This window comes from Apis florea, unplaced genomic scaffold (assembly GCF_048593485.1).
Source record: "Apis florea isolate Af1SG1 unplaced genomic scaffold, ASM4859348v1 contig_3170_pilon, whole genome shotgun sequence".
NCBI lineage: Eukaryota > Metazoa > Arthropoda > Insecta > Hymenoptera > Apidae > Apis > Apis florea.
Genome location: NW_028256714.1, coordinates 3,516,199 through 3,538,310, shown reverse-complemented (window position 1 = coordinate 3,538,310; position 22,112 = coordinate 3,516,199). Strand labels below are relative to the sequence as shown.

The 22,112-nt window shown below is 26.7% G+C and overlaps 4 protein-coding genes across 9 annotated transcripts in view; 2 read left to right on the top strand and 2 right to left on the bottom strand.

The window, feature by feature from the left end:
• The first annotated feature begins 8 nt into the window (after positions 1 to 8).
• On the top strand, positions 9 to 1,489 carry Dtwd2 (DTW domain containing 2). Of its 2 annotated transcripts, none has more exons than XM_003692895.4 (5): positions 9 to 377; positions 517 to 678; positions 750 to 930; positions 996 to 1,198; positions 1,259 to 1,489. In XM_003692895.4, exons 1-5 carry the CDS (start codon positions 295 to 297, stop codon positions 1,386 to 1,388), a joined length of 759 nt encoding a protein of 252 aa, XP_003692943.1. In that variant the 5' UTR covers positions 9 to 294; the 3' UTR covers positions 1,389 to 1,489. The 2 variants fall into 2 exon arrangements, with proteins under 2 accessions (XP_003692943.1, XP_086766315.1); XM_086910189.1 differs by having other exon boundaries at positions 27 to 377; positions 489 to 678.
• A 9-nt stretch (positions 1,490 to 1,498) lies between these two features.
• On the bottom strand, positions 1,499 to 4,713 carry Art7 (arginine methyltransferase 7). Of its 2 annotated transcripts, none has more exons than XM_012485405.3 (9): positions 4,057 to 4,713; positions 3,834 to 3,983; positions 3,536 to 3,757; positions 3,225 to 3,457; positions 3,014 to 3,143; positions 2,731 to 2,957; positions 2,101 to 2,659; positions 1,880 to 2,040; positions 1,499 to 1,798 (listed from the first exon to the last, which is right to left on the bottom strand). In XM_012485405.3, exons 1-9 carry the CDS (start codon positions 4,228 to 4,230, stop codon positions 1,540 to 1,542), a joined length of 2,115 nt encoding a protein of 704 aa, XP_012340859.3. In that variant the 5' UTR covers positions 4,231 to 4,713; the 3' UTR covers positions 1,499 to 1,539. The 2 variants fall into 2 exon arrangements, with proteins under 2 accessions (XP_012340859.3, XP_086766314.1); XM_086910188.1 differs by having other exon boundaries at positions 3,834 to 3,964; positions 4,057 to 4,620.
• A 1,328-nt stretch (positions 4,714 to 6,041) lies between these two features.
• The window catches only part of Tsp26A (Tetraspanin 26A), a 48,719-nt gene continuing 32,648 nt past the window's right edge, over positions 6,042 to 22,112 (top strand). For all 4 annotated transcript variants that reach the window (XM_086910077.1, XM_012485420.3, XM_012485421.3 and 1 more), the window contains exon 1: positions 6,042 to 6,519. In XM_086910077.1, coding sequence (XP_086766203.1) covers positions 6,430 to 6,519 — 90 coding nt within the window. In that variant the 5' untranslated portion in view covers positions 6,042 to 6,429. The remainder of the gene's footprint in view (positions 6,520 to 22,112) is intronic.
• LOC105735220 (protein-lysine N-methyltransferase SMYD4) lies at positions 17,099 to 19,805 on the bottom strand. Its single transcript, XM_086910210.1, has 5 exons — positions 19,631 to 19,805; positions 18,577 to 19,308; positions 18,073 to 18,314; positions 17,541 to 17,702; positions 17,099 to 17,443 (listed from the first exon to the last, which is right to left on the bottom strand). The coding sequence occupies exons 1-5, from the start codon at positions 19,803 to 19,805 to the stop codon at positions 17,099 to 17,101; spliced, it is 1,656 nt and encodes a 551-aa protein (XP_086766336.1).

The window sequence follows — 22,112 nt, the reverse complement described above, 5'->3', positions numbered from 1 at the left end:
TCGATTGTATTAACGGCGCGAAATTTAAATTTTCATTATTGAATGGACATAAAACATAAAACTATTTTTTATAAAAATATATATATATAAATATAATTGTAAAATATACTTTTTTTACTTTTTTATCGATATTTAATATTAAAAGAACAATTTATTAATTAACTAGGAAGAATTATCTTTATATAAATAGCATTTTTATAGAGTCAATACTATCCTCTATATTGTTAAATCTATACTGTCAATTATTAACGTGTTCAATAACTTATTTTTATTTTTATAATTCATAATTAGATAATGAATGAAGAAACTGTGTGGCAAGAATTATCAGAAATATTTGCTGATCCTCCTGAAACAAGAGATAAGTGCTTACAGTGCAAGTATGTAAACATATGTGATTAGGTTATGTTTATATAAATTTTTATAATGAAATAAATATATTTTATATTAATAAAATAAAAAAATAAATTCTAACATTATTTTTTTTTTAGTAAATATATTAACATTATATGTATACAGGAGACCAGTACCAGTATGTTGGTGTCCAGGGTTACCAAAACATCCTATATGTCCTGCATCAAAAATAATAATTTTACAACATCCAGCTGAAGCAAAACGTTGCTTAAGGACGGCACCTATGCTTGCTCTAGGATTAGAACCTGGAAAGTGTATAATTTACAGGTAATTAATTTAAAATATAAAAATATTACATGAAAAATTAGAGTTAATGTTATAATTTTCTTTTATTTTAGAGGGAAAAAATTTCCACTTTCAAAACATGAAGGCCTAACAGAAATATTAAATGATAAAAATAGTATATTATTATATCCATCTCCAGATGCCATAGCACTTGATAAATTAAATCCTGTTGGAATTAATGGACAGAAACCTTATAATCTTATTTTATTAGATGGAACTTGGCCACAAGCAAAGGTAATATAGTATTGTAATTTCATCAATTCATATATTGAAATGTATAAAAATGTTATTTTTAATAGGCAATATACCATTCAAGTCCAGCGTTGTGTGTTTTACAAGCATGTAAATTAGTTGGAGTTCCAACAAGTGAATATGTTATTAGAACACAACCAACTGAAGGTTGTTTATCTACACTTGAAACTGGTGCATTTGCACTTTCCATTTTAGAAAATGATCCAGAATTGAAAGATAAAATGCTTGGACCATTACATTATCTTTGTCGGTAAGTTTTTAATAACATAATAAATTCAATTTTATAAAAATAATAATTTAAAAACTTTAGATTTCAACTAGAAAATGGTGCTGTAACTCATCAAAGTAAAGAATTTTTAATTAAACAGAAAGCTTATCCAAAACTTATAGGACGGAGATTAGCTAAGCAATTACGTATGCTGCCAGAGGAATCTACATGACATTTTTGATTTAATAGTTCTTAGAAAGTTGATATTTTATAAGAAATATGTAATTTTTATAGCCATATTTTTGAAAAATACAAAGATACAAATAAGATAAACGAATAACATTTTTAATTTAAAAGTATATTTTTATAAATATTGCAGCATGTTATTTCATATTTTTTGACAATATACGAAAATCAAATTTCATATTTCCACATTGTGGTGCAAAACTAAATGACCATAAAACAGTACTTTGTTCTGTAACATGTGTTATATCTTTAAATAAATGTACGCCTTGTCTTGTAAACGGATCCCACGATATCCGGGTTCCAGATTGTATTTCTACGGTAGGTCCCGACGATATTGTGATTTCAGAATTCAAATGCCAATCAATCCACAGAGCTACACCATTACACATTCCATTCCTAAATTTAAATAAAAAATATATAAAATATAAATATTATAATTTATAACAATTATTAATATACAATATTATAAGAGCTTACGTTAAAATAGGCACAGTTTCTGAAATATTTACATCTTTAATTTCATTTACATTTTGTGTTAAATCAAATTTCTTAATAACGAAAGGTAAACTTAATGCTTTAGTAGGATATTCCCACAATGGTTGAACTTCTACAGGACTATCACTTTTATCACTTGATGCCTATAGTACATTATAAAAATTAATTTTTTTATTACATCTTTTAATTTGTATTTAACTTACTTGTATAAGTTTGTCAAAAATAGATAGATCAAAACCCTCACAGACTCCAAGAGGTGCTCGTATTTTATGCAAATCATTGAACTCAACTATAACTCCCATTATTGTTGCTGCAATTGGGATCCTTTGTATTTGAGATGAATATCTTGAAATTAAATACCAGAAATAAAGATTTTCCCATGGTACAATTGAAGTAATAAAATATGGTTCACCAAAAATTAAATTAATTTCATTTTCGGGAGGTAAATTATCTACTGATTCAATAATTTCTACTTTTTCCGAAAGTTCGTTCTTTTTAACAAACATTTCAATACATTTTTTGGATAAAAAATTTGTCTCCAAAACGAATATCTTTTTTGCACCTAATTTAATAGCTGCAAGACCCAATAAACAACCGTCCGAAAGACATAAACATATTGTGTCTGGTGTAATTTTTTCTTCTAAAACTTTGATATATTTTTCATTTCGTGTACAATCATTTAATTGTCCTATTCGAGTTCTACAATAAGCCACATGTACATTACAACTGCAGACAGGTCTTTCACAATCTGGTGCTTCATTTCTGTAAGCAAAATGATATATACAAATCTACAAATTATAAAATAATGTAATGAAATATTTACATTGACTTACATTGATTCATTTATTAATTGGAACCATAATGAATATTCATCGTGATACCCAATTAAACTAACTTCATTATTAACAGTAACTGGAGTTTCAACAGGTAAATAATAAATAGCTTGCATCCAATGATCTCTCCATGGTATTAAATCTGCTATTGTTTTCAAACTGAAACCTTTATTTTGTAAGATTTTTGTATCTGGGTGTTCCCATACTGGTGCACAGCTTAATAAAACCTAGATAAAGAACTATTTAATAATAAATTTAAAATCTTTTAATAAATAATAATTACCTGATTATTTACATCCATAATTAAATCCCACCACATAAAAATAGCATGTGCAGTACCATTTATAATTGGTTTTACATGTAAACATTTTTTCTCATCATATAATAGAGTTGATTTACCAGATAAATCAAACCTAAAATTTTCATTTTATATTTCATTACCAATGAGATTCTTTTAATATTGAATAATATTGAATATATATACATATATTTACTTAAATATAGGTTGAGGAGGTAATAAAGGCTTAAATGCATCATCAGGAAATTGTGTTAATTGTATATCATGTACTGCAGCTGCCCCAGAACAAGATTTTACAGAATGTGGAGTGTTTAATAAATACTTATTTTTAACTTTAATAGGACATATTGTATTCCATGCACATACAGCAGAACTCTCCACTACTTGTACCCAAATAGTAGCACTATGTGGAATTACAATACTATTTTCCTAATATAAAATAAGTAAATTAAATATATTAGATTATATAAATTATTATATAAATTTACTACAAAAAGTGATTTGTACTTCAAGAAGATTTTCATGAGCATGACGAAATGTAGAAAGTGCTCCTTCTCCAATAAGTTCAGTATCAAATACTTCAGTAACCAAAATGTTTGCTTTCTTAATCATATCACCATTCTTTCCAATAGTCATTTTTGTAGAACGTTTATGTATTAATTTAATTTTGTTTTCAAAACCATTTTCTTGAATTATTTTTATAGCACATTTAGCCATTGGTGTGAAAGCCTAAAATAATACCATAAATATAATTTTGTAATATACAAATAATATCATAATATTAAGAATTTATAAACTTATTTACTTCACAAGCTGTAATACTATCTGCACCACATTTAGCAGCCATCATTGATAACAAACCAGTTCCAGTTCCTATATCAAGTACATTAGCTTCTTCTCCATTCTGATGCTTTTTTTCAATTGCAGCTTTAATACCTAGGTAATATTTTTGATTCTATAATTATAAAAAAATTTTTAAACATGATAAATAGAAAATCATTTTAAACATTTTAATAAAGAGTACTAACTCTTTCATGATCATGCAACATATCAGCAAATGCTGATCGAGCAATTTCTTGGTGATAATCATAATTTTCATCTTTTTCTTCCCAATTAATTGTTCCCGTTAAAGGATTTAAACACTGAATAAAGATACTCATATTTCGTACCCGAATTAATCGAGAAAAACAAATTTTGAGCATAACCTTCTTACGACATAAACTTTTTAAATCACATAAATGCAAATTTTATTACTCAATTATTAAATACATTTATTTATAAAGATAACAAGAAATAAAAAAAAATGAAGACAATAACAAAAAAATAACATGAAGTCAATATCAAATATTTATTTAAAACCAATTTTTGTTTATCAACAATAATATTAGTATCACAAGTTTGAAATCTGAGATTAGAATTAATATATAATGTATTGAGAAATTGAAGAAAATCGCGTTATAATTGATATGTGAATTACAGATAATAAAATAAATTAAATAACATAAAATTAATAATTATATAAAAATAATTTCAATATTATGACAAATATAAACTATACACGTGCAAATACATATAACCATAGATAAAATATCAGATAGAATAGACCTAACTACCTAACATTCAATGCATTTTCATGTCCCATCTCCATGTCGAGTAGCTTCAGAGCCCTCTTACGATTTAATTAAGTTTAGACAAGGAGACCAAATAATAAGAGAAGGACAGAGATAGGATAAAAATATGGATATCAGCGCCATCTTCAGAGTGCCGTAAATGAAACTCAATGCATAAGGATAGAAAATAATAGGAAAAGGATAAAGATAGAATAGGAATTAACTATTAGTGCCATTTCTTGAATAACAAAATAAAGACAGAATTAAATACCAACGCCATCTCAAGTAAGATGTTTTTGAAACTTGAGAGATGGCGCTGATATTCAATTTTGATTCTACCTTATCTTATGTTTAAAAAATGTCTTTGATATTCAAGAGATGGCGCTAATGATCAATTTTATTCTATCTTTATCCTTTTCCTATTATTTTCTGTCTTTGTTCATTGAGTTTCATTTACGGCACTCTGAAGATGGCGCTGATTTCCATAATTTTACCCTATCTCTGTCCTTCTCCTAATATTTACTCTCTTTGTTTATACTTTCTTTTGGCGGGTAACTATAAATGAAATATGAAGTGTCAAATTAAATACATTTTCATTATTTTTCTTTCAAAAATATAATGTATTTATATCTTTAATATAAAAAATATAGATAATAAATATAGATAAGATTTTATAATTTACCTCCTAAAATATAATATTCACGAATTTTTTAACGCAAAAAAATAATAGAATTTAAACAAACGAAAGTCTAGTCCCAGTGACAAAGGAGATAAGAAAAACTTTTGAAATATTCTATCGAAGATTCTTATAGAGGAATTTTTTCTTGTTTAATTTTATATTGAAACTTAATTTCAATTCCAACCAACTACTATCCCAATCTTGTTCCAATCCGAATCGGTAATGTTGAGAATGACATTGACAAAATGTTAAGATTCTCGAAACATAAAACAAAAAATATGATGAATATTAAATCAATTATGTATTTCATTTGCGTATCTTATCTATATTTAATTTTTAATTTAATTATAATCCTTCTCATTTTAATAGCGCTGCTATCTCATTCCATCCTGAATTGATAACATCGCATGCGATACAATGATGGTAATGAAATGAAAAAATGCACAGAATAATACTTTATTCCAATATCTCGAAAAGAAAGAAAAGTTGTGAAAAGAGAAAGAAAATCGCATCGAAGAGCGAAGCAAGTCAGATGATCGAGAGAAAGATCGATCGAGAAAAATAAAGAAGGAAATAGGGGAAGTAAGAGAGAGGCAGAGCTATGATGTGAGAGAGGACATGGTAGAGGGCATTAAAGGGTGGAACATCTAGCGTTGGAGGGACAAACGAGTGAGATTTAGTTGGTGGGGAGAATCGGATAGCGAGTGGAAAGTCTGACCCGCTCACAGTCTCGTTGATCCAGCTACGGGTAGTACGTACCGTGACGTGACAATGGCGGTAGTCGTGATTGCGAAACGGTACGTTATTGTGATCAGCTGATCAACTGGGCTCGAACGAAAGGATAAAATCGAAAAAAAGAATACGTGAATAAATCATAAGATAAAAGTTGAAGAGAGAGAAACGACATATTAGAGTTGTTCGAGATAATTAAGAAAGAAAAAAAAAGATGATAATTGCATTTTCGGCGATGTCATTGTATTTGTGATTCGCTCTGTCTGTAGGGCACCGGTGCTCTTTTGTGTTGTGTATATAGTGGTCTGCATTTTTGCGGGTGTGTTGTGTGCACGTATGCGTGGAATTCGCGAAAAGCGTTAGATAAATGTGTCTTAACCATGCCTGCTGTGCGGAAGTATAGAAGGGATACCAGTGAAGTGAGCTGCTGTCTCAAATATGTGATCTTTGGATTTAACGTTATGTTTTGGGTGAGTATAATATATATGTGCATTTTATGTCTATTTTTTAGCTTGATGTTGACAAAATGTATCAGCTTCGAATTTATTGGATTTCGTTATGGTTTTATCAAATCATCGGTAGGATAATTGAAATTTGTTTATTTTTAACAAAGAACAGAAAGGAGGATAAACTTTTAACAGTACATTGTGTCTTGACAAGTAAAAGTGATAAGATGTGATTAATAATTAACCTACCATTGATGATATATATATATATATATATATATATATATATATATATATATATGTATGTATATATATGTATTTAATATTTTATTGCTCTTTATTTATTTTTCTTATATATCCTCAATAATTACATAATAAATAATATCGGTTGTTGAATTAATTTTTTGCTTTTTTACATTTATAATTAATTTATAAAAATAATAAAAAATTTATATAAATGCATGCAATTATGTATGAGGAAACATTTATAAATTAAAATACTCGTTCAATTATACATATACAAATGAAAAAAAAATTATAAATATTGTGTAGCAACGAATTATTCTTACGAATATCGTGAAAAATCTGCAATGCAGCTCATGCACACTCCAGTTGCTCCAATTTCAAAAACAATTCAGGATATCTATTTATAACTTCTATAATTATAATTTTTATACCATATACATAGTAATATATACACTGAATATTCATAACTGTATATATACACTTTTAAAAACGTAAAAATCATACAAATTTGTATATTTCAAGATTAATTAAAATGTAAAAATTAAACATTAAAAATTAAATTCCAAATATAATATTTTATAAATATAAATTTAAATATTTCAAATATTTTAAATTCCTTAAATATATATTAATTTTCATACATCTCATGCAGCTCAGCAATACATGATACTTTAATTATTAGATTAAAAATTAAATTTAAGAATTAGTTTCTTTAAAGTGTACAAAGACAACTGAATTTCAATGACAAAGAATGAACAACCATATGTTCGCATAGTAATGTAGACAGGAGGATAAAATAAGTCTTACTTTTTTCACTATATTGTGAATTAAATAGAGTTAAATTGATATTTAAATATTTAAATAGTGATTTATTGAAAGATTCTCGACGAAGATACTATATTCACTTTTCTTTGGGAAACAGTTGAACGTCCTTCAACTCGGCGAACAGATGTTCGGTAATGAACTGTTTCTCTTTCGTGACTGATTATACTCACCGAGTTCGTTCACAATGCTATTTTTTTCAAACAGTTCGTTAGTTGATAATAAGATAATATTTATGGATCTGCAATCTCTTTATCATATTTTAATTAATGTACATAGAATATACATATAATAATACGAATATTATATGTGCTATTTATAGTGAAAATTGTGTATGAGCATTTTATATATACATACCAGAGAATTATATTTATTCATTGCGATGTTAATTATCCGAATGAACTGCACTGTTGAAAATTGATACGTTGAAGAGGAAATTTTGGAAAATTTAGTAACAATATTATATAAATTTTTAGAAATATTTCATAGAGAAAAAATAAAATTAAATTTATTTCTAATTTTTAAATGCTAAAAGCAACTTCTACGTTTAATAAAAATTATTTAAAAATTTGTCGAATAAAATTAAAAAAAAAATGATTTGAATAATAATTTTGGGAATAAAAATTTTCTCAAGCTTTCAGAATTCATTAAAATTGACGAATATTTCATTATTAATAAATTATTTGATTTTTAAAGTATCTTTATGTAAACTTTCATACATACTTGGAATAATAGTTAGATTTAATTTTTGCTTAGGTAAAAACTTTTTTAAACTTTCTGAATTTATTATAAAATTTTATTATTAACATATTATCAAATATATAAATTGTTCGATTTTGAATAAAATTCTGCTCATTTTGATTACCTATGTTATAATATATGCCTTATACTGTTTTTCACGAAAATGTCAATTGTTTCCTGTTTTTATTACTTCCTTTCTGTAACTCCTCATTCTTATTGTCTCCTCGTTGCTAGGACTGTGTTTGAGGAATCTCATTACAAAACTTGCCTGTAAAACCGGTTTCTAACCAGTGCAACCGGCCACTATGGCATGGGTTTGCTTTTCTCGAAGTAAGTGTGACTTCTTCGATTCCCTTGCACGGTAAGTAAACTTTCGACGTTGTAAAAACTTCCATGAATACATAATTACTTTTTAACAATGAAATAAACGTGTCTTCACTTTTTACAATTCGTCATTTATTTAAAAAAATGAAAAGAAAAAATGAAAAGTTGAATTTTTTCTCTATCACGTTCCTCCAGAGCATAAAAAAAAAAATCTTTCACTTCTTTCAAAGTTAATAAAGAACAAATAAAATTATCTATTGGAATATGATGGAAGGTCTTGGTAATAAGGCGCACATTATAATAGGAAAGGAAGTAGGAAAAAAATTCTTTATTCCAAATAAAAGGCCAATTACCATCGATCAATTTAAAAATTTAAAAATTGGAAAAGAAATGTCAAAGTATTTAAATTAAATCATTACTTAAATTACTATACTTTTAAGATAAAATTTAAATATTTATCTATTTAAGTTATTGCAATAAATTTTATTTTTAATATGAAAAATATTTCCTAAAAAGAATATATTGTGAAGCAATGTGGTTTGTCCACTTTTGTTATAGAAAGTAATAAAAAACAATGAAATTTTATATAAAATTTTATTGAAGCATAAAAATTACTAAAAATATTAAATTTTTATATCATGAAAAATTAAAAACAAACAAGTGAAATAACAATTTATCATCGAAAGTTCACAATATTTAATAAATGCGATCAAAATTTTGTTTGATTAAAAAACAAACAAAAGCTTTGATTTAAATTTCATATATTTTTTCAATTATTTGTCCAGAGAAAAGAATAATCGATATAAAAAGTTAAAAAATATTAAAAAGTATTCAAGTCGTCACTACACGTTCATTAAATGAATCATTTATTCTAATTATCTTTATATTTACCACAATTATCTTTCCTTCCAATTTAATGGATTTATCTATAATATAAATATCAAGTTTTGACAATAATTCTCTAATTTTAGATAGTCAATTTTGTCAAAAAGATTAAAAAAGATCAAAGGATTAAGGAATACTACGTAAGACGTCTGAGTTCAAAAGTCTAAATCTCCTTACCAAATCTTGCCCGACTACTTGTGCGCACATGTAGAATGACTTTGCGGTTTATCGATGCTAAAAAATTTTTCTTATGTGTTTCATATCGTTCATCGTTCTAATTGAATACATAGCAAACATCCGTAAGAATGAACAATTCCATTTAGAATCCATTATATACGATCTTGTTAAGACTTAGACAATTATCTGTAATCGAGAATTCAGAAACAGAAAAGTATAAAGCTATTATTTATAAGTTCATTACGCCCCTTAACTTTCTATGGACTCTTTCTATTGGTTCTTGTTGAGTTTCTTGTATTATCTTCTTAAATCCCTTTGAAGGAATGTTCTTATTTTTGCTGATAAACCTTTTAAAACGTTCGAGTTGACGACTATATAAGGAAGAAGAGGTTTTCAAGAGTCTAAAACAGTAAAGTTAGATCTAGTTTGTGTCTGAACCAAAAATTTTATTTTTGAAAGAGGAAATTTTTATTTTTTTCTGATGAATCTTTTAGACATTCGATTTTAATACGTTGGAATAAAGCAGAAAAATGCAGAATTTTTTCAGGTTTTTTGAGAGCCTAAAACAATGAAAAAAATAATCATACACAATTCAGATTGAAATAAATTTTAATATACTTGTTCACGAAGGAAGGAAAGGAATTAAGAATAAGAAATATTGTATGAAAGTATATTATCTAGAAATAAAGTGAGTTTCTCTATCTGTTCAGTAATCGCAATTGTATATAATGCAAGAAACAGGTTATAAGAAATTTCGATTAAAAAAAATCAATCTGTTAAATTGAAATAATATCAGAATCCAAGGCATTATAACGAACCGTGTCGTCGATTCGCTTTCTAATCATTACGTAACGAGTATTACAGATGTTGTAACAATATTATAGCCATTTGATACTTGGATCATAAAGGAACAGTTAATTAATTTGTTGTGTTTAATATCAATTTTATTAATTACTAATTACATTACAAAAATAATTGATATTTAATTTACCTTTTCTTTATAGAAAAAATATAAATAATATTTGAACTCAACAGCTATAAAAAAAAATAGATAAAAATAAAATAATCAATGAAGAGAAATCAATGAATGTTCTTGAAACATAAATTAATTTTATATTTACGTTATTTATATTTTCTTTCATGAATTTTTTTTCTTTGTACAATATAATTTGTTCAAAAATATTTGCATCTAATCTCTCAATTATGATTATTTAAATAAATAAATAATTATAATGTATATAAAATTGCGTACTTACACCGCAAACAACAATAAATTGACAGTCATCGATCGAATTAAATTATGACAAAATGCACAAATTATATCTACGATATCTACGATATTTCTTTTTTTAATAAAATTTCATTCGTCGTCGATTAAATTTAAAAATTACACAAATACAATAAAATACAATTTCCTTTAAAGCAACAAATTCAAGGGAGAGAAAAAAAAAATAGCTAGGCTTAGCAAACGATAGAATCGCAGGAAAGAAAATTAATCGCTATGATTTCCAATTATAAAGATATATTGTAACGATTACCGAGTCATATAATATCGAGAGATTTCTATCTTTATCGATTGTAATTTTTCCATTTGTTTCGATTGAAACAGCACGCAGGTTCTTATGCACAAAACGGGTTCGACGACCTTTTGTCATGAGTCACACGGACGAATAAGTACAGCATGCGTGCGTGAAACCCTATCTTCCGGCCACCGGAAAATGTTATGAACAACGTTATTACTGTATCCTCTCTGCCTAGTACATTTTAAATGCATTTCCGACCAACCTGAACCTTTTTGTTCTGATTATTCAGTTTAATACGATACTTTGACATTTAAACCCATCTTACAAAACGCTAAATCTCATATAATACGTGTATCGTATTAATCGTGTTATTCCAATTAGCTTGATGTTAGGATCTTCTGCATGGATTAGAAGATATGAATGTTATCAAAGTAATACGTGCTAATATATATCTGTAGCGGATTATTCGTCCTTTGAGATTTAATTGGATTTTGAGATTATTTAATCTTCTCTTTGTATGTGATCGATTTTTTAGAATAATATAAAATACTTTAATATTTTCCAAAACAAAATTGAATAATTGATAAAATAAAAAATCAATTAATCGAAGTATTGAAATTGTTATCACTTATCTGTATCTTTTCTTGAAAAAACATATTTTTAAAAATTTTTGTGTAAAAGAAAATCTATAAGTAGATTAGTTAATTTATTATTATTTGACATTTTTAAAATTGAAAACTCGTATAATTAAATACTTGCTCGTATTTTGTGATTATTTTATTTTTGTACAAGAGATAAAATTAATTCTTCGGTTATATCAGACTAGATAATATATCAATTAATAAGACGCTTAAAATCATTGATTGAGAATTATTTTTAAGTTTTTATTACTTTGTACAATTTGACCGACCTTTTATTACGCAAGTATATTTTGTGTAAGTAGGTCAGGTATGGAGGGCTGGATGATGCGCTCGGACGCATAAGGAGGGTAAGTGCACTTATGCTGTTCTTGCATCCGTGTCCTCAATTGTTGATGTACCAAGTCTTATTCTGTATTGAATAAGATTCAACATTCGTCAACAATAAACGTCATATTTTAAACCAGAGATATAATCATATACAGTGATGAATAACGAATAACAATTCTAATAAATATCGTCGAAGAACGGTACATGCGAATTAATATGCAAATTGAATTCGATGCAAAACAATGTTATTTTTTATCGCGATACTCCATTTCTCTTTATTTTTTTTCAATCTAAAAATTATTACCTTTCAATGAATCCAACAATTTTACTTTTCACCTCAAAAAAAAAAAAAAAGAAAATCTACTATCTATTCAAATTTGTTTGTTTTGTAAAATAAATATGATACATATATACGTAATTTAAAATTATTTTTACAAAAAGGACAGAGAATTGTTCGAGCAACTCGAACGCATCTCGAAAATAATTAACAGGGAGAATAAAATGTGAAAATATCAAGAGAAGAAAGGGATTTCACAATTTTTTACCAATTCATAAAAATTTCTCTCTAAATTTCCACGCGCGTCACAATCTACCGTGTTTGAAAATCCACGCATTCGGAATGATGTTCATTCACCTTTTCTTTCTTTTTTTTTTTTTTTTTTTTTCTTTTCTTTTCGCGTGGAATAATACCGTACGAAATTATATTCGAGTTCAACGATTCGTTTTAATTTTTTAAAAGCTGCTCTTCACGCGGTTGGGGAGTCAAGTTTGTGCCAGTGGGTGGCTACTGTTTCAGGTGGGTACATTGCGTTTGATCGAGCGTAGTAGTTGTCCCCATGCACGTTAGCTGCGCCCTTTTACGCAGATTTCATTTCCCTCCGTTTATCATTCCCCCGTTTCACCCTACGCTCATTATGACCCCTCGTTGAAAGTAAAGTCGTTCCTGTTGGGGTGAAACTTTCAAGCACACTGAACACAGTGGCCACTGTTGTGTCAACACGAGATCGATGTCGACGTAAAATGTCCTTTGAACGTACTTAAAGGCATTATTTTTAATTGATCGTGTTTCGTATGTATACCTTCATTTCGCAATTGTTAACTTTTCTAATTGTGAAAAATTTTCGATGATTTTTGATCTTGACGAGTAAATTTTTATTACGACAGTCTATAAAGAATATATATTTAGAGTGGTATGTTATACGTTTGAATAGATTAATCCAAAAAAAAATGTATTGATGTATGAAAAATGAAAAATGAGAACGATCAAACTTAATTTATAAAATTGAAGTAAAGTAACGATTGAAATAAATTCCACTCGAGCAGAGTTTATTTTATTTTTTAAAAATAAGTAATATGATTCACTTAGTTATTTATTTTTGATATCTCTGTTGTTAATATGTTGTTCTTCTAATTATCACTTCTTTATTTTGTTTTCAAATCTTTCTTTTTATTTTCATAAATTCATTATATATCGTCATAAATTACTATACTTCTAAATTTCTTTTATTTTAAGTTATACGAAATAAATGAAATTTAATAATATGTTTCAATTTAAATCATGGATACCGCACTTGATGATACATTTGCATTTCTTTTTCACCAATTAACATTGTTAAATTCATACTACTACGGATAACCGAGAATTTCCTCGTTTATTTAATATGCATATGCATGTATATCTATACTAATAAATAGGATTTACAAGAATTTTATAGCAGATACTGCATCGAGGATTTATCTTAATTCTGAATCATGAATGCAGATCAGAGAGAGTTCAGATTGTTGAACGTTGCAAAGCTTCGTTAACTCGGATTGTTAGGTTTCATCCTTGGCCTAATTGCATACCAAGTAGGACGGTGGTGAATTTGTATCGATATTCAGTTTCGATAAGAAGAAATGTCCCCAGCATACATTAAAGAACTCTTGCTTTATAATTGTATATCGATGTTTGATAAATCATTTTGATCAGACTGTGCAATCTATAATATAATTGGGAATACAAATAATTTAAGGAAAAATATTTCTATACATATTTCGAATCATCATAATTGAATTTTTCCGCGATCACCAATCGAAATAATGGAACTCGTGAGAATTTTATAAAATGGAAACGAGAAAAAATCTCGTTGAAGGGATAGCACGTGAAGCTTCGTGAAATGAAATAACGACGAAAGATTCAAATCAAAATTGCAATCATGTAAATCTTAATTGGGATTCTCTATCATTCGTGATTCCCCTTTATCTATCTGGCTCAATAAAGATGATTTATAACGATGTACCAAGATACTACGCCTACTTCTCTATAAGTCAATTTGTTTAATTCTCACTTTATATCATCCGCAAAGATTGCCATTAATATATGTCTTACGTTTGAAAGAAATTCATTCATTTGCTTTTTTATGCTGCAAAAAAATTTAGGCATCATTTAGTGTATTAAATGATTAATAATTATTGTAATAATTGTATTAATATTATATGTAATTTATTACATATTATACAGATAATAAGAATGAAAGGTGATAAAGTATTTTTCCATTTATATATTGTTTCTAAAAATTTTTATTCAACCGATTATTCTTTCCAACATTCAATATTCATTTGTTACTAATACCATTGGAAGAATATCTATATATTTTTAATATTTAATGAATTATTGTATGCAGCATTGTAAAAATTTTAATACAAAAAAATAATAAAACATATATTAGATTAAAAATATTTATTACAATATTGAATTGCTGTACATAGGAAAATTTTTTTTATTTACATATAATACATTTTTTACAAAGTTTCATAAATAATCTTAAATTATTATGTAAAAACCATAAAATATAAAAAGAATATAAAGATTTAAACGAACAACTTTTGTATAAGTTTCAAAAAGTTATGAAATAATTATTGCTATTGTTGCTTTTCTTTTTATATAGTGATATAATTTAATTTGGATGCATTATATGTAAATTTTTTAATTAATATTCTCATGATGATTTTAATTTTTTAATAATAGAATTTTTCTTTTAATTTTTAACTTGTAAAAATTTTTGTTTCATTTGAATTTTTGTATAAAATCTTAATAAATCATACGACATATATATATATATATTCAAATTAAAAATTTTATATTTTTTTGCTATAAAATAAAAATAAAATTTACCATGGTAAATTTCCAGATGTACATATTTACATATTTACACATATACATATGTCTTTTTATCCCTATATACAAGATATTTTACAATGGAATCATAAATAACATAATTAAAATTAATCGTATAACAAACAATTTTAACAATTTTTAGCTATATCATTATCATTATTAAAGGTTAACATTTGATAAAATTTTAGGCGAATATAAGAATATAATCTTTAGACACAGATTTCATTGTTCGAAATCATAATAAAAGATATCTGTGACCTGATTTCCTCGTATACCAGAAGCAGAGGCGATGAATGTCATTTTTTCTGCGTGGCTCTGCTTGCTCGTTACTACTCTTTTCACATAGCCAGACGTGTCAGCTATTCAGTATGTGAAAAATAATTACTAGGAATCTAGTGAATTTGTAAAAATGACACCGACAAAACCTCATCATTTGTAACAATTGTGCGCTGCCAATTATTCTTTTACGTGTATTCAACTCTCATGAATCTTAAAACTTAACCGATGTATTACGTATATTATTACAGCATTACTATTCTTCTGGTTTTCTAATATTCAACATTTAACATTCATATTCATTAAATATAATCTCTGTAATTCTTTTTTTTTTTTTTTAGATCTTATAACATGATCTTACAACCAGTTTAACATTAGAACTATCTTAAAAAATATTTGAATATTTTATATATGAATGATTGTAATTATACTAATGTGATAGAAATAAATAGTATTTAATTATGTTTCTATTTCAATGAAATACGATATTATTATTTTGTCAAAAAAACATTTTAATGTTTCCATTGTAAAACGACAAATTTGGAATCTGTCATTTTGACACAGGTTTGATAGTTCTAGCGTTAATTGAAGATACATAACGGATAATTGAAGATTGCATACATAGTTTATAAACTGATGCAATCGATCAAACACAGAAGATTACAGAATATTAATGTATATGAAATATTACGAAACTCTTTCTGTAAAAATACTTTACAATTCTTTTTTATATTACATGGACGATATTCATTCGCAATTTGCAATATCAAACCTTTCTTTTGTTATACGAATTATTTCGAGAGGGAAGTGGGCACTTATATTGTTATGCCTTATACAGGATGCCCCAGTAATCATAGCACAATCAGGAAGAGAACGAGAAAATGTAGAGTAAAATTTGTTTAAAAGCGATAAAGTTGCCTAAAGCGAATGGAATTTTCTAAAAACAATTCTTGTTTAAGATTTTCAATTTAAAAAATAATCCCTAATTTAAAAAATTTACTAAAAATAAGCAAATTTAAAAAAGGGTAATTATTTTTTTGTTATGGCTTTTTATAAAATTCCAAGTAAAGTGTATAGCTTTCTTAGATGCTGAAAAAAAAAAATTAATTTATTAGTCACTAAAAAGAAAAAAAAGAAGAAAAATATATAATTCAAGAATTAATAAATTAATTAAGATTCATTCAGAATTTTCTAAATTAATATTGATTTGAAAAACTAAACTGTATGTGTAATATAAATATTATATACATATGTACATATGTGTATAAAATATAATTGATCGTATATTAATGGAATTCATCAATATATTTATAATAATTTTAATTTCTTTTAATTATCCAATCACAATAGTTGCATTTCTGACTTTTTTTAACTCTCTTAGTCGTTATTAAAAAAAAAAAAAACGATGATTCGACTTTGCTCACACTCGCACTCATATCGAATTAAAAATAAAATTAAGCTTAATTTAATACAATGTTTCTATTTTAACTTTGTATATTTATATGTATACTTACAAAATATTCTTCCCCGTAATACGCATCCGAAATAGAATATTTCAGAATTTCTACCTCCAAACATGGTTTCCTCGTGCTGCTATTAATTATCTTAAGCAATTCCCACATAGCATCAATATCAATTCGACATCTTCGTAAACGTTGTTGTAATTGATTCGGTATATCTATATTTGTACCGAGTTCGGGTTTAAATTTATAACCTTTCGCGCAAGCTTCACAATCGCATGAAATATCGAAGAAATTTTTCAGCATGATGCTTCGAGGCATAGAATTGGACTCCAATGCGACGTATTTGGACATGAAGTTAAAGGTGATCTGCAAAATGAAGGGAAAGATTCGTTCGAGTAATGAATAAAAAATTTAATTCAAAATTTAATGGAGAAGAAAAAAGAAAAAAATCAAAATTCATTACCAGCTCGCCTGGATATATATCTTTAGCCGCTCGTAGAACGAGCACATTGTTTTTATGCACGGTATATATTGTATTCCCGGAACAGGAATGGCGGACCAGGTTAAGCAAGAAGTACAAATTTTGTACTAGGGCGATATATCTTTCGAAAATTGGTACAAAGTCCTGTAAATATATATAAATAAAAATTTTTTTTTTTATCAAAATGAAGATTTTATATAACGATATTATTTTAAGATCATGGGGAAATTTGAAATTAACTATGTATTAGAATATTGAAAATCGCGTATAATTTTCAACTCTATCTAAAAAAATTTTAATTATAATTATCTGTTAAAATGTACGATTAAAAATGTTATTTTGTACGTTATATTATTATTCTAAAGTAAGATAAAGAAAAAAAGATTTTGAAGAAAATCTTTTGTATCAAACTTGTGATTAACGATAATATGCACCTAGGCTGACTTAAATCTATAAAATTATAAAATTTTAATACTTTGAAATAAATATAATGCACAAATTAATAAGTACTTACCATACGTGCATGCACGTCGTAAATATAGCATAAACGACAGAGTAATTTAGTTAAATTTAAAATATCGTTGTTTCCTTGCATATAATTACTATGATTTCGAAGCAGCATAGCTATCTTGGCCGAATAAAATAAATTATCTTCAGTCCTGTTGTCGTCCTTCTTCATAGGAATGCTCAAATTAAGAATACACCTTAAATTGTTTTCTTTCATTCCTTTGAGATTATAAACCTTTCTCTCCATTTCTTTCCAAAAACAATACGATATAAAAATATAAACAAGTAAAAATTTACTATTGATTAATTAAAATTAATCGATATAAACAATTCAATTATAAACAACTCGATACACGTGCAAATGTGCAAATAAAATAAAATTGAAAAACGAGTGAAATTTTACAAGCAATATAAATAAACAAATCAAAAGTAAATAATATATAGATCACGTCATTGAATATTTTTTTATCGAAACTATCACTTAATAAATTTAATATAATTATTAAATCACCTTCGCTCATATTTTCCAGTTCTTTGTGATACTCGATAGCTTCTTTCAATCTCGTGCCGTTATCCGTAATTTTCAGCAGCAATTTAAGCACGAACGAAGACTTGTTATCCAAATTTCCATATCGGCAATAGATTTGATGATAGTCGTGATACGCCTTGCTGCGACATTCTTTCGAACAGTATAGCGCATGGTAACAATAATCGCATGGAATCAACGCTCTACAGTATTTGAAACAATAATGGCACATATTACTCGTAGGATCATCGTCCCAATCATCTTTGTGAAGATGGGTAATTTGCGACTTGTCGATTAGGATAACGTCTTTCATCTTGATCGGCTTTACCGCGACAAAGTATCGCCCGTTGTGAATCAAGTCGATCGCATCGCTCAAACCTGATTGATATTTGTGATGATTGTTTGAGAGTTGTGGTATATTTTCGAAATGGCATCTATCTCGCAATTTTTTCGGCTCGAAAGAAGCGACCTCCTTTAATATGTCAATCCTCTTTTTTTGCAACATATCCGTTAACGTTCTGCTGACAGAAATTTCTATCGCTCTATCGATATCTAACAAACTCTCCTCGTACATCTGAAGACTTTCCAGAGCTTCGGCTCGAATGAAGTACAAAATGGCGGATTGTGCACTGAATGGAAGACTCTGTTGCAAACCTTGCGTACAGATATCAACTGTTTCGTTGTATCTCCCTTCCACCATTTTGATTTCTCCCTGCACTTTTAAAATAAAACACAAATATTATTAATATTTTTTCGTTATTTTTTATTCCATTATTTTTTGAATAATTTATTATGTTTTATATTAACCGTTTCTTTCAACAAGGAATAATCGATTGTATAACATTATGAATAAAATGAAAATAAAAATTTGAAGAGTTTTTTGAAAATTTTCTCATTGTTGACAGACTTTTGTTAAATTTATAACAGATATACGATCGTTTCAAAATGTTTAAATAAATAAAATGTCTTATATATAAATATAAGGGGAAAAAATGTAAATATATAAGAAACATAATAATAAAAATTTGATTAAACTTACCCATAAGATCCATTAATTGACTTTTTCCACATTTTTGTTTCTTAGAGACTACAGGAGGATCCATAAAAAAATCGTTCATATATTCGTGCAACTTATCTTCACTCGCTTCAGTGTTAAGCATATAAAAAAACGAAGTATGAAAATCCATCATGTTCGTCATCGTATTTAACTTCATATGTATTAATTTTAAATTACAAAGAAAAATATTCGTTTTTCTGTATTAACCGAAGTGTTTCGATGTTCAAATCGTGTCGAAGAATGATCCTCCTTTTCAATTGTTACGTAAAGACAGTAAATTCAAAATTTGTGTTACCTCTCTCTTTGCGGCGATAATCTTATGTTTATATACGGTGATGGTTGAAAACGTTATAAATACGTTCTCACTGTTTTCACTGTAGTAGTCGTCGATCAGTCGACGAAAGTAAAGTATATTTGAAATTCGGTTCGCAAATTTATTAAGATATATTTATAGAAAATACAAAAATAGTATTTTTATCATATAAATTTATTTCTTCGTATCTCGTATCTCATAACGAATATTAAATTAGGCGTTAAATGTTAAAAATATGAGATAATTATATTCATAAAACAGTTGCCTTGGTCGAATTCAATGTTCTTGAAATATGTTGTCGAGGGCAACATTTTAAACAACTTTTTTCTATAATTACGTGTTCCTATACGTGTTACGTGTAACGTATGCTGATCAGGCTTAGTTTTCGAATCCTATACAAATTTATGCTTTTAATGGTGTAATAGAAGGTGTTAATGTATTCGTGGAACACCTTGAAATAGTTGGTTTTAGAAATCAAAACAAACATAAAAGTAAATATGTAAAAATATATGACTTTATAGGCTTAATTTATTAAGTTATAAGTGATTTATAGGTTTGCATTGGATGAAGTGAGACGATTTTATCTCTTTCTCTATCGTTTCTTATAATAAAATTGTTATTAATGTTGGGATATTTTATAGTATATATAATATAGCTATCTGTATATATAAAAAATTATTTAAAAAAATTCGATATTTCAAATTAATCGTCGAATACAATAAATTTTATTGAAATTATTAATAATTTAATAAATATTTTATCTTTTCTTATAACGTGATTATATAGCTATAATAAAAAATACATTATCGTGTGTTCATAGTTTCTCGATATTACTACGTCTATTAAATTGCAAAAATGTTATTGAAGATAATAGAAATAATCTTGTTACAGATGGTAATGAAATACAAAAATAAAATATTATTTATTGAAAATTTTCATCAAAACAAATAATTTTTATAAGATATCTATCTTTTATAATCATATCAAAGAAACTGATTTTTATGATTTTTAAATAATAACACAAAGAATAACACAAGAAATATGAATCACATATTATCTTATTAAAACATACGGATGATTACTATATTTTTTTTTATCCATGAAATAATAAAAAATTAACTATTTATTAATTAATAAATTAATTTATAAACTCACTTTACGGAATTACGTTATTAAAGATATTTAAAATTTGAGTTTACTTTTATAACTTGCAAAATTAATTACAAAATTAACTTCTTGAAACGATAAATATACTTGAATATGTCAAATTTAAATTGCAATAAAACTCGATCAACTGTTTTATTCCTAATATTTTCGATGATCTAATTTTTAAATTGCATAAATATTTAACTCAAAGCTTCAATTTTCTATTTTTAAGAAATCGATCGATATCTCGTTGTCAAATCAAATTAATCAAGTTTCGAGATTTCATAGCATATTTCAAGTTAATAATAATAGTATTAGAAAAAAATAAATTAAAATAAAAACGGTTACTTTTCTCAGAGAAAAATCTTATTTTCTTCGTTCTTGCTGTTCGACGGTACAGTGAAATTAGTCCGCATCAATAATTGTTCTCTCTCGTTCCGGATTTCGATTAGGAACGCTCGGTCGACTCTTCCCATCGAGATCCTCCACCATCGTGTTCCGATGTTCCGGAAATTATTTTATCCTTCCTACGCTCCTTTATCAGTCAATGACGTCTGTCCTCTTTTCTCCCTTTTAGACTTAAAAATTTCAATATACAAGATTTCCCTCAAAATATAATGTATAATGTTGTCGGGCGGCCCTTATAATCAAAATAAATCGGAAATGAAAAATGTTCTTCAGTTCTTTTTATTGTATAGCGCACCGTCTTTCTGAATAATAAATCTATCTGACTAATAAATCATCCTTATCTCAGTTCTTAGTAAGCATTTTCCTTGCCTTATATGACTTGTAGAATTTATCACTCTAACTTTTAATCTTCTTTAGAAGATTTAAAATTGCACGAGACTCTCTAACAAATTTGCAATCGAAATTTTGTATAACATAATTATCAATTGTTAGTCAAAATTGCTTAATTATATTTGCATCAAATAACACGAGCAATTGTATTTTCTCGTGAAATTTCTCGAAAAGTCAAGACATTAATTTAAACATGTACAGCTTAAT